Here is a 12,753-nt window from a genome sequence, read left to right on the forward strand (position 1 = left end):
TTTCAAGGTAAAAAATACCACAATGTCACATGAAATCTACTGGAAACGCAGTCAAACCAATAACTACACATTTATTTATTTGGTTAAAATGGTTAAAAATGCAGTACACCCATTTGACCAAAGCCTTAATAGGAAAAAATCACAAAAAAGCTGCAGTCCAACCCATCAGCCATATTCTCTCAAAGCCGTATTTGAACCTTGAACGTCGATGTTGAAGTAAAAACTGGTCAGCTCCGCCAAGAGCTGAAAGACCGGCAGAGCTGAGATGAACAAAAGAAGCCTGAGTTTGTCCACCAGGGAGCGCTGTCCATCAGACTGGAGCGCAGCCGCCGGCGGGGTGACGTGACTGATCCCAGAGGCCCACGACGATTCCAGCAGGAGAGTTTTATTCACAGAAATAAGTGATTAAAAACAGGGCGGGGGCAGAGTGATATTTGCTCGGGAGGCCCGAAGTCCTGCAGAAAGTGTTGGTTGTATTATCAGAAATATAACAGGTGCAGGAGTGATTCACAAGTTTATTGGCTGTCCACCAGAGAGCCCAGTTCACTGGATCGAACACAGGAAGAACGGCCTTGCTGCTCAGTGTGATAACAGAAGGTAACATAAGGGGTGGTAGAAGGAGCTCCGTGAGGTATTGTGACAGAAAAAAAAGAGGTTGTGTGTGTTTGATGCCTGAGAAAAGTACCGTACAAGTGTTTAACGTGAGGGTGTCTGAGAAAAAAAAAAAAAAAAAAAAAGACTGATATTTCAATGATGATGGAAGGACAAGAGCAGAGGAGATTCAAAAGTCCTGAGGCCTAAACAGAGGGAACTAGAAAGTGACATGCCGGAGGAGAGAGAGCAGAGCTGCTGGGACTGAGGGAGGGGGGGCTGGAGGTGAGGTGGATGAGAGCTAACGACGATCGGGCACACTGAATATTGAGGTAAAGGCTGGCAGGTCTGGTCCTCGTGTGGAGTGGAGCTCACCTGGGAGAAGATGGGCCTTTCTAGGCGTACATGGTCAACTGGAGCCACTGCAGAGGGAGAGCAAGGTTCAGTGAGTCTGCTGTACTTCAGTCCACATTCAAGCTACTTGAATGACGACTTGGTGTCGTCGAAGCTCTTACCTCCAGGACACTGAGTCTGATTGTGCCATCTCCGTCCTGATCAAAGGCCTGGAACGCCCCTGCGGAGAAAAACCATCACACTGCATCTCTGATCCAACACAACACACTTCATCTCACGATACAATACGACAACCCTGATGGACGCCGCGTCCCACCTGAACCCCGGCTCACATCACACACGAGCGGCGGCGCAGGCGGGGCGCTGACTTACTGAACATGGCTTCGAGCCGAACCAGGCAGCTGATGAAGCTGTCGAAGTCGATGTTCATGTTCTCGTTGGCGTAGCGCATGGTGATGATGTCGTACAGCTGGTTGTTGAGACGGAAGCCTGAGCGGGACACAAGACACATGACTGTACAGTGACAAGAAGATTTAGAGGGTGAGTTCAGGCTGTACGCTGTGCTGCTGCTGCAAACATCAAGAGCCAGAAAACACGATTCTGTCAGGAGTTCATTTCATCAGCTAAACCAGGTTCAGAGGTGAATCAGGAAACATGAGTCCTGTATCACGATCTGCTTGATAAAACATTAATGATCTGAATTCCAAACTAGTTTTTTAGCAGCTTAAATCACATTTGTAAAATCTCTAATGTCTGATTTTCACATGTTCAGTATACGAATACTGTAAACAACAACTGTAAAGCATCAGTTCACCAAAATGACCTGAAGCTCTCTGACTTCTTATCTGCTTTCATCTGCTGAGGTTTTGAGATTTCTGCCTCCGAAACTCGTCTTTCCAGAGTCATCGAACTTTAAATTTAATATCTCAAAGCTGTTTGTTGTTGATTTTTGCATACATGTATACATGCTCTCTTACAAATATGCACAATGCAACAATTAATCAATTAGTTGTCAGCAATTATTGGTAATCGATTAATCATTATGAGCAATGTTTTAAGAAAAAAAGTCAGAATTCTCAGATTCCAGCTTGTTAAATGTGAACATTTGCTGGTTTACTGTGACGAAGCAGGACGTCTTTTTGAGCTTTGGGAAACACTGAGTGACATTTTTCACCATTTTCTGGCATTTTATAGACCAAACAACTGATCAATGAAGTGAGAAAGTAATCAAAATAATCATTAGTTGCAGCCCAGACTCCATTCACCTCTGTTGTGTCTGAACAGCAGATATCTCAAAACCTGAGCAGGAAAACCTCAAAATATCTGCAGACTTTTGGTCTTTTCATGATTCAGATGAGCTGAAAGTTCTCACCTGCATCGTTGACAGCGTTCCTCATCTCATAACTGTTGATGCTCCCGGACTGGTCGGCGTTGTAGTGCTTAAAGATTCCCTGAAAGAGAGCACGTGTGAGTTGGATGCGAGTTCACGTATAAAGGAGGGAAACATCGAAAAGCGTGAAAGAAAACAGCCGTGACATGAACCGAGAGCGAGGGAAAGCGGCGTTCCCACCTGCCACTGTTTGATCTTATTCCACAGATGTCTGAACTCCTGAAGATTGAGTCTGCCTGTCCCGTCCATCTGAACACGAGCAGTTAAGACCAGAATGGTGTCACATTTCAGTCCAGTCAGAAAACAGCTGGCTTCACGTTCCTAAACCTGACGTCTCAGCTAAAAACATCCATCCAGCGTCACATTTCGACATCGGCTTTGACACAAAGTCACCGCAGGTTTTGCTTTTGCGTCATAGTTCAGTGCGTTCTCCATTGTGTCGCTCACATGGAGACGCCTGATCCCGAAACAGCGGCACGTTTGCGAGGTGAAAAGAGGCCTAGGCCCCCGCGGGCGTCCATCACAGACCCTGCCACGGGTCTCGGCAGGTTGTGCCTCCTACAGACAACACAGCCAGCCCGATGCACTCGATACAAAGGATACGTCCATCAGAGCAATCATGCTCCTGCAGCTCTCCAGGCTGAAGCCCTCTGTGTTCAGGTCCTTATCTGGAGGGAGACACACGGCAGAGCGTCAGCATCGAATCTGCACAGGTTCTTTAAAAGTCACTCTGCAGCCTGAGAAATGTTCGGGGATAAAACCTCCGTGTCCACACTCAGGAGTTACTCTGACTCATACTGCTGCGTGCAGCATCTACTACTACAATCTACTACGTCTTCATGGAGCGGCTTGAACTCTGACCCCCCTGCTCACACATCCATCGCAGCCTGCAGCACGAAATCTGAAGTAAAAAGAAGAAGTATGTGATCTGGAACAGGGGGATTGTGGGTCAGAGCAGCCAGAAAAGCATGCAGGCTTCCCTCAGCGTGAAAATCTGATTCTAGATCTGCGTTCTTTTTATAGCTTCTTTTGATTTTTAACCCAAATGTATCATTTTAAACACGTGGTAACAAAAAGTATCAAAGTATCAACTTTTGGCCTTAATCTGACTTGATACGTGTTGGGACATACGAAAGGTGTCAGTGTGTAAAGGTAGGTGCCCTGTGATTGGTCCATTTGAAAGCAGTGCTGCCTCTGGATTGGTTCAGTGCACTCCTCCAGCTGAAGCCAGCATGTAGCGCCTGACAGACTCTGGAAGGGGTCTGGGAGTCCAGGCTGCAGCTCGTGGCTCAGTCTAGAGGTTTCATTTCATTTCGTGGTCTCTGATGTGATGTAAACGCAGGAATTAAGCGCTCTGCTCTGCTTTCTGATGCGCTCGCCCTCCTTCATCTTCACTTTGTGCCAAACTGCAGCTTACACTCACGTTTGGTGATCACTCTGTTGAGGACGTTCTTCAGTTCGTTGGCTGTGATTTCCATGTCCTGTGAGAGAGACCAGAGGGGAGAAGGAAACAGTAGAAGAAGAGACGAGACAACCATTAAAATCTGACCTCCTCTCAGATTAAATCAGGACTATCTGAAAAGCATCTGCGACTCGACCTCCTCCCTGTACTCACATCGCCGGCTATCTCCTGAAAAATAGTCCTGAACTGCTGGTCCTCCTCGCTCTCTTCCCCCGCTGAGGCCGGCGCCGGCTGTGGCGTCACGGAGCCACAGAGCAGAAAGAGGTGACGACAGGAGAGGGAGAAGATGTGAAAGGAGAAACATGGAGATCAAACATGTGAAAAACTTCCTTTTTCACCTCACACACACAAAAGAACTGCCTAATATTGGCAGCATAAAGGCTCTTTATGAGCAACTATAAAGCACTTATTAATGCCTTATTCTGCAACTTGTAGTCCATAAACTCAGAGTTTTCCCTCATTAACCTCCTAATTGCTGCTTATTGATAAGTAATAAAGTTGTGGTACATTAATTATGACCTTACTGCAACCATTAATGACCTTAACCACCAGAATAAGGCATTATAAAGTGCTTTATAATGACTAATTAAGGGCCTGCATGCATGCTAATGAGCAGCTAGTTAATGGTGAACATGTGTGCCTTAATATGAAGTCATTTAGCATTATTAGGATTATTGTTGCATGTTGAACCTACTAAAAGAAAAGCTTTCACGTTTGTTTTAATGAGCTCTTCTCTGCGGCTCTCAGGCCAGAGCAGCTCTGAATGGCTCAGATGCTGCATGAACCGAATGAATGAACCAAAAACAGAGACCAAAGCGGCCGAAGAGCGGAGTTTTGTCACGCTGCGACTCTTTTTCAATCACTTCAGGTAAAAGAGCAAAAGCAGAGGAAGACGTCGGCCCCTCTGGGAGCACTCACCACTGGATGGTCGGCCTCGATCCTGTTCTCTATCTCCCTGGGTGAAGACGAACAAACAGTTGGTGACAACAACATCTCACGTGGGCGCACTCAATACAGCCGAGCACGTCACGCTCAGCAGATGTTAGACAGTTCAGTAAGTGTGAAACCCTGAGCTCATAAAGCACGTCAAAGGCTGACAGTCCCATACTCACGCTGGACTAAAAGGTCAAAATGATGCCACAAACTCTTAAAGAAGCTGTGAACAGAATGTGTTAGATCAGTACCACCTGTTTGTTTTCTTGATTTTTTGGGGGCAATCTTGGTTGCAGAAGGCGTCTTCCTCTTGATTTTACATTACATTACATGCCACAGCCCACTCCCTTCCTGTTTTAAGCTACAGCTAAAAGCTAGTGATATCATATTATTGTAAAAAAAAAAGAGAGCCATGTTAGATTTAAAGCCATGTTTGGGAAATGAACGCCGTCACAGCGAGCTGTTTGCTGAGCACATCCGTCCCACAGGTGCCGGTCCCTCAGAGTCCAGGTGGGCTCTGCGTGCTGTCTGGTCCTCCAGGGCAGCGGGTGGAGGACGGGGGTGGATGTTTGCGGAGGCTTGAGCGTGCAGCACTGAATATTTTGAAAGTTTACCGGTGCATGCCCAAATCTGAAGTCGCTTGTCCTAAAAAAGATTCCATAACAGCTTCGAACTGGGGCCGATTTCTTCCAGTTCTACAAATCAAATCGCCGTTAAAATTGTTTGTTCTTGGTGGTTTGCGTCCCACCCACCAAGCCCCAGACAAAGCCCCCCCCTTCATTCACAAGCACACAAACCCCCCACTAATCACCAGTAAACTTGGTATTTTCTAGGCTAAAGCGATCCTGCTGCTGAGATGTTCACAGTAGGGCTGGGTACTGCTGGACCTACAGCGGCTTCATCTGAAGTTTGTTTTCTGGTTCTATAAAGTCAAAATTTACATTTCATATTCTACATGACTATAAGTGGGAAGAAGGAATCAAAACAGTGCAGCTCAAACCAGTTTCAGTTTGATTCCTCGAAGTCCAACCCTCTCAAATATTGGGATTTGCTGCTTTTCCTGGTCTAATGTCACAGAAAAATAAATATCTTTAAGTTGTGAACAGTCGGTTGGACAAAATGAGACGTTTGAAGACGTCACCTTTGACTGGGAAATCACGACATCTTCTGAAAAGAACAGTTAATGGATTATTTGAGAAAATAACTGACAGATTAATCAATAATGTCAATAACCGTTAGTTGCAGCCTGAACCAGTGTTCACCTTCAGTTTATCTCCTGAAGACAATTACATTAAAAGTCTTGATTAAGGCTGCAGCTAAAAATTATTTTCACTGTCAGTTCATCAGATGATTCATTTCTCGACGTCCTCAAATGTCCACAAGCCAAAGATATTCAGTTTACTGCCAAAGGAGTGAAGAAACCAGCAAATCTTCACATTTCAGAGCTGGAATCACAGAATTTTTACTTTTTTTCCGAGTTGCAGATTAATTTAACAGCTGTCAGCTGATAAATTCATCGTTGCGGCTCTACTCTTGATCTCTGAATATCTTCATATATGTTGTGTTTTAATACCCAGCCCTACCAGGACACACAGAACACAGCATGAAATAAGCATCTTCTGACAAACACATCTACCTCTATCACTCTAACAGGGGGAAACTACGCACCCACGCCCTCCTCTTACCCAGCTCGCCCCCTGCTGGCCACCCCGATCGCCCTCACCCACTCACTCTGAGGTGTTCCTCTTCTCGGAGAAGACCCGCAGGATGAACTCGCCCTCCTGGTGCGGCTCGTACGTGGAGGGGACGATGACGTACTCCCCGGGGCTCAGGCGGAAACGCTGCGTCACCTCGCGCAGGTTGATGTAGGACTTGCAGCGAGCTTTGGAGGAGCTGAACAGGAAGAAGTCCTTCTGCATGTGCTGCTTGTTCCCGTGCATCTGAGGGGGGGCACAGTGGCAAAGGTGGGAAATGTTCTCACACTCATAAACATAAAAAACAAGGTAAGTCATGTCCAAGACTGATGTCCACACGATTCCAGAAGTTTCATTTAGAAACTGTACCTTTTGTACATGTTCATACATTATTTATTTTTCTATCTTATTTATGTTTTATGTCGCAATGCTTTTTGAATCTGGGTTGTAAAAACTGGTGGTGATGATAAAAATTAGAAACATGGGAATGAAGACGGTGTAATTAATTTGCAAACTGCTGCTCCGCTGTGAGAGGTGCATCCACCCGTCCTTACCTCCTTCGGCACCTGTGGACAGACGGAGGCAACAAAAAACAGTTAATTAATTCACTGATGTAATAAAAAGCGGCTGCATGTCACACAGTCTCTTAACGGTGAGTAAGAGGAGGAAACCTCATAGATGGCGAAGCCGATGGTGAAGAGGTTGGCTCCCATCTTGCGCTCTTTCCGCCTGTTCTTCTGCATCAGAGCCACCACGAAGGTGCAGCCCACCTCGTTGTCCTCGGGATCGTCGTCCTCCTCCAGCAGACGCAGGCGGTACTGAGGGTTGGTCCAGAAAGTGTCTGCAGGACGGTGAGCAAGCATTTTTTACACATTTAGCTCATTTTTTACTGTGAATTTGAATTTTAGATTTATGAATCCTGACTTTAACTGTACTTTTCTTTTACTATGTTCATGTTATGGACTGAACCAGCAAAGCAAGCTGACTCCGACAAGCTGAGTGATCAGGGAGGAGTAAACTCTGTGTTCTCCTGCAGACGGGGGTACCTGGGTAGTTCCTGCAGCCCCCGGCAGAGCAGCCCCTCACCCAGCGACCCTCGTTCACAGAAACCGTCCACTTGTGGATCTTATCGTCCTCCAGGGCGTCGGGGGTGAGGTTACAGATCTCAATCTTGGTGTAGTTCTTCTTGAAGTCCTCGAACGACATCCTAGATGAGCACAGGAAGACCAAACATCCGGCTCATGTCACTACTGCAGCATCAGAGCGCACTTCCTGTCACTTCACAGGTCTTTCAGTGTTTTAATTCCTCATAAAACACGTTAGTGAACAGATAAACAGGAGAGCCTGTTACTACTAATGTGTAAAAACACGTCACCGACCAGAACTCTCCGTCCTCGGCGCTCTGGTGCTGCAGCTTCTCCTTCTCAGCCTTAGACAGCGTGGCCCACTCCTTGGAGCTGCTCGACAGACGGTGAAAAACAGCCAAAGGATGGAGGTTAATGTTGGAATAAATAAAAACCTCATGACTGTTTATCTCCATCTATGGAGGTTTTCAATTGAGGCTTCAAATGTCTGTTTTTTCATGGCATCGTCACCCTGAACAAAATCAAGCTGTGAACTATTTGATGCAGCCCGACAGAGAGTCAGGCTGAACATCAAAGATTTAACTCTGAGTTAAAGCTCCTCACTTGTCACTCCAGGGGCCGTTCCACTCCACCTGACCCCACGGGTTCCTGAGACGCACCAGGCGAACTTTAGCTTCCTTGTGCTGAGACGGTCTGCACTGTAGGAAACACAAAGTCAAGACCAGTGGAGATTCTCACCTTTAAATTGACCGAATCTGCTCTTTTGGACACTTAAACGGAGCCCCAATCATCGCTAACGTGCTGTCCTGTCAGCGAGCAGCTTTACCTCCTCCACCGCCGTCACAGAGTACGCATGACCCTTCACGAGTCCCGTCACGGTGCGAGTCTCGAAGCGAGCAGGAACCAGCGACTGCAGATACACAGAGCACATGTTCTACAGGAACATCCAGGCTCCAAATATAAGAAAACGAGGCAGGAAGTGTTGAAAAGCCTTTATTAAAGCGGCTAAATCATTAAAATCCTGAAATGTTTCCACCTCTGTGTCAACCAGAACCATGACATCAAGTGTATAAAAATGTCTGACTCACATCAATGGAGCAGCCCATGAGGGAGCCTCTCTCCAGAGCTTTCTTCATGATCTTGTAGAGCTCTTTGGGGGCTTCCTTCATCTCGTAGAACTCAGTGACTCCACCGGTGAAATCCTCCATGGCCTCGGTGGTGTTTCCGCCCTTCAGGGCCTCGTAGGAGCCGTGCAGCCTGCGGAGGGAAGAGGCACGATTCGATTTTCAAGTCGTTCATTCAGACATATCCTTTTAAGTTAACACTTTCTATACACATTCACCATTAACTGGCTGCTTATTAGCATTAGCTTAGCATCATATTGGCAGTTCTCTAGTCATTATAAAGCACTTATTAATGCCTTATTCTGGGGTTTAAGGTTTAATTAAGGGTTAAAGTTACTAAGATTGTAGTTTACTAATTAGGAGGTTATTGGGGGAAGACTCTTAGTTAATGGCCTAGTAGTTGTAGAATATGGTCATGCAGAATAAGGCATTAATAAATGTTTTATAATGACTAATAAAGAGCCAACATGCATGCTAACAAGCAGCGTGTTAATGTGGAATATGTGCACCTTAATGCAAAGTGTCACCAAATCTTACTATAAGTCTGTGTTATCATCTTAACTTTGCTTTTGAATCAAAGTGAGACACTTTCCTGGTTAAATAAAGTTATTTTTAATCTTCTTCTTCTTCACATTAATATCCAAGACCGAGGACGCAGAGGTTAGTACTCACTTGGCATAGGCCTTCTCCAGCAGGGCGCTCCAGAACTCGTTCCTCTCAGCGGACTTCGTGAAGACCAGCTGGTTGTTGAAGGTCGGGATGCGGTCATCAATGACCACGTCGGCCCAGTCGCCGTAGCGCCAGAACTGTAGGCCAGAAGGAGGGAGAAACAATACTGAGGATCGAGTGTCAGGAGCTGCTGAAGTTCCTTCAACTTCAAGAAACTTTGAACACTTGAATCAAAGAGCTTTGATTAGGATATAAGTACAAAATAAATCGCTGAACACACGGAGAAATGAGGTGTTTCTGACCTGGAAGTGGAAGATGCCGCCATAGCCCTCTGAGAAGCTTTGCTCCTGGGGAACGACGCGGTACAGAAGCTTCTCATTCAGGGTGAGACAGGCGATGGCAGCCAGCAGCCAGCAGTCGCCTTAGACAGAGAAAAGGAGGTCATTCAATTCACCTGAACACAGTCTGAACCTGAATGCACCGTTTCATGAGTCACGTAGTCTTATGTGTGATGTTAAAACGTGAAGGCACAGCGTGTTCCTCTGCGGCTGTGATGCCACCTTCAACAAAAGCAAAGACTGACGGGAACTTCTCTGCTGGACGTATTTTGTTGTTTGCTGGAGGAAAAGACCGCCGACGAGTGCTGACGTGTGTGTTTTCCGATTGTCCAGGTGTGTGTGACAGTTAACAGTGTCTGCCAGGACCTTTGTCCCCGCGGTCCCCTTTATTTGCAGTCTGAACTGAACAACAATGAGAAGTGCTGCTGGTTGGATTCCCTTCCAAAAGAATAAGCACAATATGGGGAGGCCGCTGCGGGCAGAGAGGCCGTGTGTGGGGGATCCACGGGATGTTTGCTACCCTGTTAGCCCCCAAGCTGCCTGAATGCAGACTGGGGCTGAATGTTGAATACGCTGAGAGCGGCTCCATACAGTCCAGTATGTATAGCCGTACACGGCCCTGTCACACTGCACGTGTTGTAACCGCTTTTTACCCAGCATGCCTTGTGCATTTTTGCTTCCCTCAGTGAGTTTCAACAATACCCAGAAACAATTAGAGTGTTTTAGGTGGATTTCTTCCCTTGGCTCTTATCATTTCAACTCATTAGCATTAAGCCGGGGCTGATTTTAGTTCAGCTCAAAGCCAAATTAAATGCTTTGTCTTCACGAAATGAAGAAATGATCAGTGTCAGCGGTGCCAAAAGTGTTAAAAGAGGTCAAATTTACCGAGATCTCCCTGGCAGATGTCTGTCCTACTGGCTCCTCCGACAATGAACTGAGGGTTCTCACAGATTTCCTGCAGACAACAATAAACAAGAGTTTAGTTTGGTTTAAAAAGGCGCAATAATCAATCTGACTTCAGCTCAGCTCTGAGGACGGAGGGTGTCAGAGAGAGTGAAGCAGTTAAAATACGTTTGTCTCTACATGGATAAGTGATGAAGAATCCATAATATTAGAGCCAATAAGCCAAAAAACACAGACAGAATGACTTCATCCATCCATCCGTGCGGGACTCATGTGGAGTATTTTGATTCCTTCAGCGTCTCCGGGTTAAATCCCACAGCAGTGTTAGTTTTCCGTGCAGGTTTGATGTTGCTGCGTATCAAAAATAACGTCCCACCTCCCACATGTGCGATCCATCCCCTCTTTATTTAACTTTGCGATCAACGCGCCTCTCCGCGAGCCAACCCGGTCTAAACCCCCTCCTACCTTGGGCCTCTTCCAGACGATGTTCTTGACCTTGTTGGACTTGTGTCCGAGCTCCTTGAAGCCCAAAGACTCCACGGTGGCCGGGAAAGTGTCATCCTCGAACAGGCTCTTCCTCTGAAGGCACTCCTGTCTCAGGAGGTTGAAGTCCTGGCCGTTGAAGCGGAGGGGCTTGTTCAGAGACCCTTCCCCGTCTCTCCTCTCTCGTTCCCGGATCAGCCGGTCACAGAAAAAGCCAGACGGTGTATAGGGCATCTCGTCTCAGCTGGCTTTTTTTTTTTTAAAAACTGGCTTTTGCCACTTGTACTAAAGTCTTACAAGCCTAAAAACCCTGGCATAAATCCAAACAGCTAATGTCTGATTGGCTCTCTCTTTGTGTGACGTCCCCCTCCCCTTCGTCACAGGGCAGATGCAAAGGCTTGGTGTGAAAGACTCCACATGCATTCACCTTTGCATTACTATGCACGCACACACACACACACATACGCACAGAAACTCACACATCACATAAACGTCCATTTGTTGCTCTCCCATTGGCTGAACTGAACAATGATCTCTCCCTGGCTGTGGTGCTCCGCTGCCATCATTGTTGGGTGACACAAAGGCCAGTGGGCCGCGCCAGAGGGCATGTAAAGAGTGGTCGGTAGATGCCCTGCCTCAGCAGAAGGCATTCAACCCCTTTAAACCTGTTCTCAATGGAGCTCAGCATTGAGCAGTCTCAGCATAACGGGAGCAGGCTAACGCTATCGAGAGGAGTATCGTCCATTTTTAGCTCTGGTCGGAAAAGTACAAATTCAGTGGCAGCATAGATGATACTGCCAGCGTGTCTTAAAGAATCAGAGAGTTCAGTGTGACACGAGGCAGTTTTTCCTTTCAGGAATGAACGTCAGCCTGGTGGAAAAACACAGAATACGTAGCAGGTGAGACATCAGCCTCATCACTGATGTCTCATCAGCATCTCGTCCTCTGGAAGAGCCTCTCAGAGCGTCCAAATCAGCCCGTAAAGCATCTGAAAAAACCTTTTCTCTCGCCTTCCATGGCTGACTACAAACTTATTACTCCTCTATTGATCTCGTCTTCTTTATCTCTTCTGTCTCTCCTCTTCCTCTTTTCTTCCTCTCACGAAGCAGTTTGTTATAAAGTGATCCCTGACAGTCTAACACAGTATTAAAGCAGGAAGCTTCAGTTTCATTGCATATATCGTGAATTGCCTCATCATTCTTTGTATTTACTGTTTATTCAGATTTTTGCACCAACTTATTGTTCAGCCTTTTGTTTTTCTGTCTTTTTGTCCTCCATGTCTTTTCTCTGTGGACTACAATGGTTAAACCAGAGTCAGAGTCCTTGTATGACTGCACATATTTGACCGATAAAGCTGATTCTGACTCAACGTTTAGCCACAGACCGCTCTAAAACTCAACACCAAAAACTAGACTTGGCTTTTTCCTTTGATGTCTCATAGAGGAATTCAGCTTATTTCAGCAGTTCTTAGTGTAGTACTACATAAAAACGTATGGAAATGATTAACCGACTAATCATTCCAGCTTGTATGCACCGTTTGGTAGTTTAATTTATAACTAAAAAAATCACATTTTATAAGTTCTTCATATGTTTTTGGATGTAAAAATCTGTAATTGTTAAGTAACTAAAGCTGTCACGTTAATGTAATGGAGTGAATAGCACAATATGATGTTGTAGAGGAGTAAAAAGTAAAGTACCTCAAATTTGTACTTGAGTTAAAGTACTTA

The 12,753-nt window shown here is 46.0% G+C and overlaps 1 protein-coding gene across 1 annotated transcript; it reads right to left on the reverse strand.

The window, feature by feature from the left end:
• Positions 1-86: 86 nt before the first annotated feature.
• Positions 87-12,721, reverse strand: capn3a (calpain 3a, (p94)). The gene is made up of 21 exons (XM_076747948.1): positions 11,009-12,721; positions 10,526-10,595; positions 9,605-9,723; positions 9,306-9,439; positions 8,598-8,766; positions 8,336-8,419; positions 8,113-8,207; positions 7,804-7,881; positions 7,471-7,631; positions 7,096-7,265; positions 6,979-6,990; positions 6,462-6,670; positions 4,716-4,752; positions 3,951-4,028; positions 3,759-3,816; positions 2,939-3,003; positions 2,516-2,584; positions 2,318-2,396; positions 1,318-1,434; positions 1,107-1,165; positions 87-1,013 (listed from the first exon to the last, which is right to left on the reverse strand). Exons 1-21 carry the CDS (start codon positions 11,258-11,260, stop codon positions 987-989), a joined length of 2,142 nt encoding a protein of 713 aa, XP_076604063.1. The 5' UTR covers positions 11,261-12,721; the 3' UTR covers positions 87-986.
• Between the last annotated feature and the right edge of the window lie 32 nt (positions 12,722-12,753).

The sequence above is a fragment of the Chaetodon auriga genome, chromosome 14, assembly GCF_051107435.1.
Source record: "Chaetodon auriga isolate fChaAug3 chromosome 14, fChaAug3.hap1, whole genome shotgun sequence".
Lineage (NCBI taxonomy): Eukaryota > Metazoa > Chordata > Actinopteri > Chaetodontiformes > Chaetodontidae > Chaetodon > Chaetodon auriga.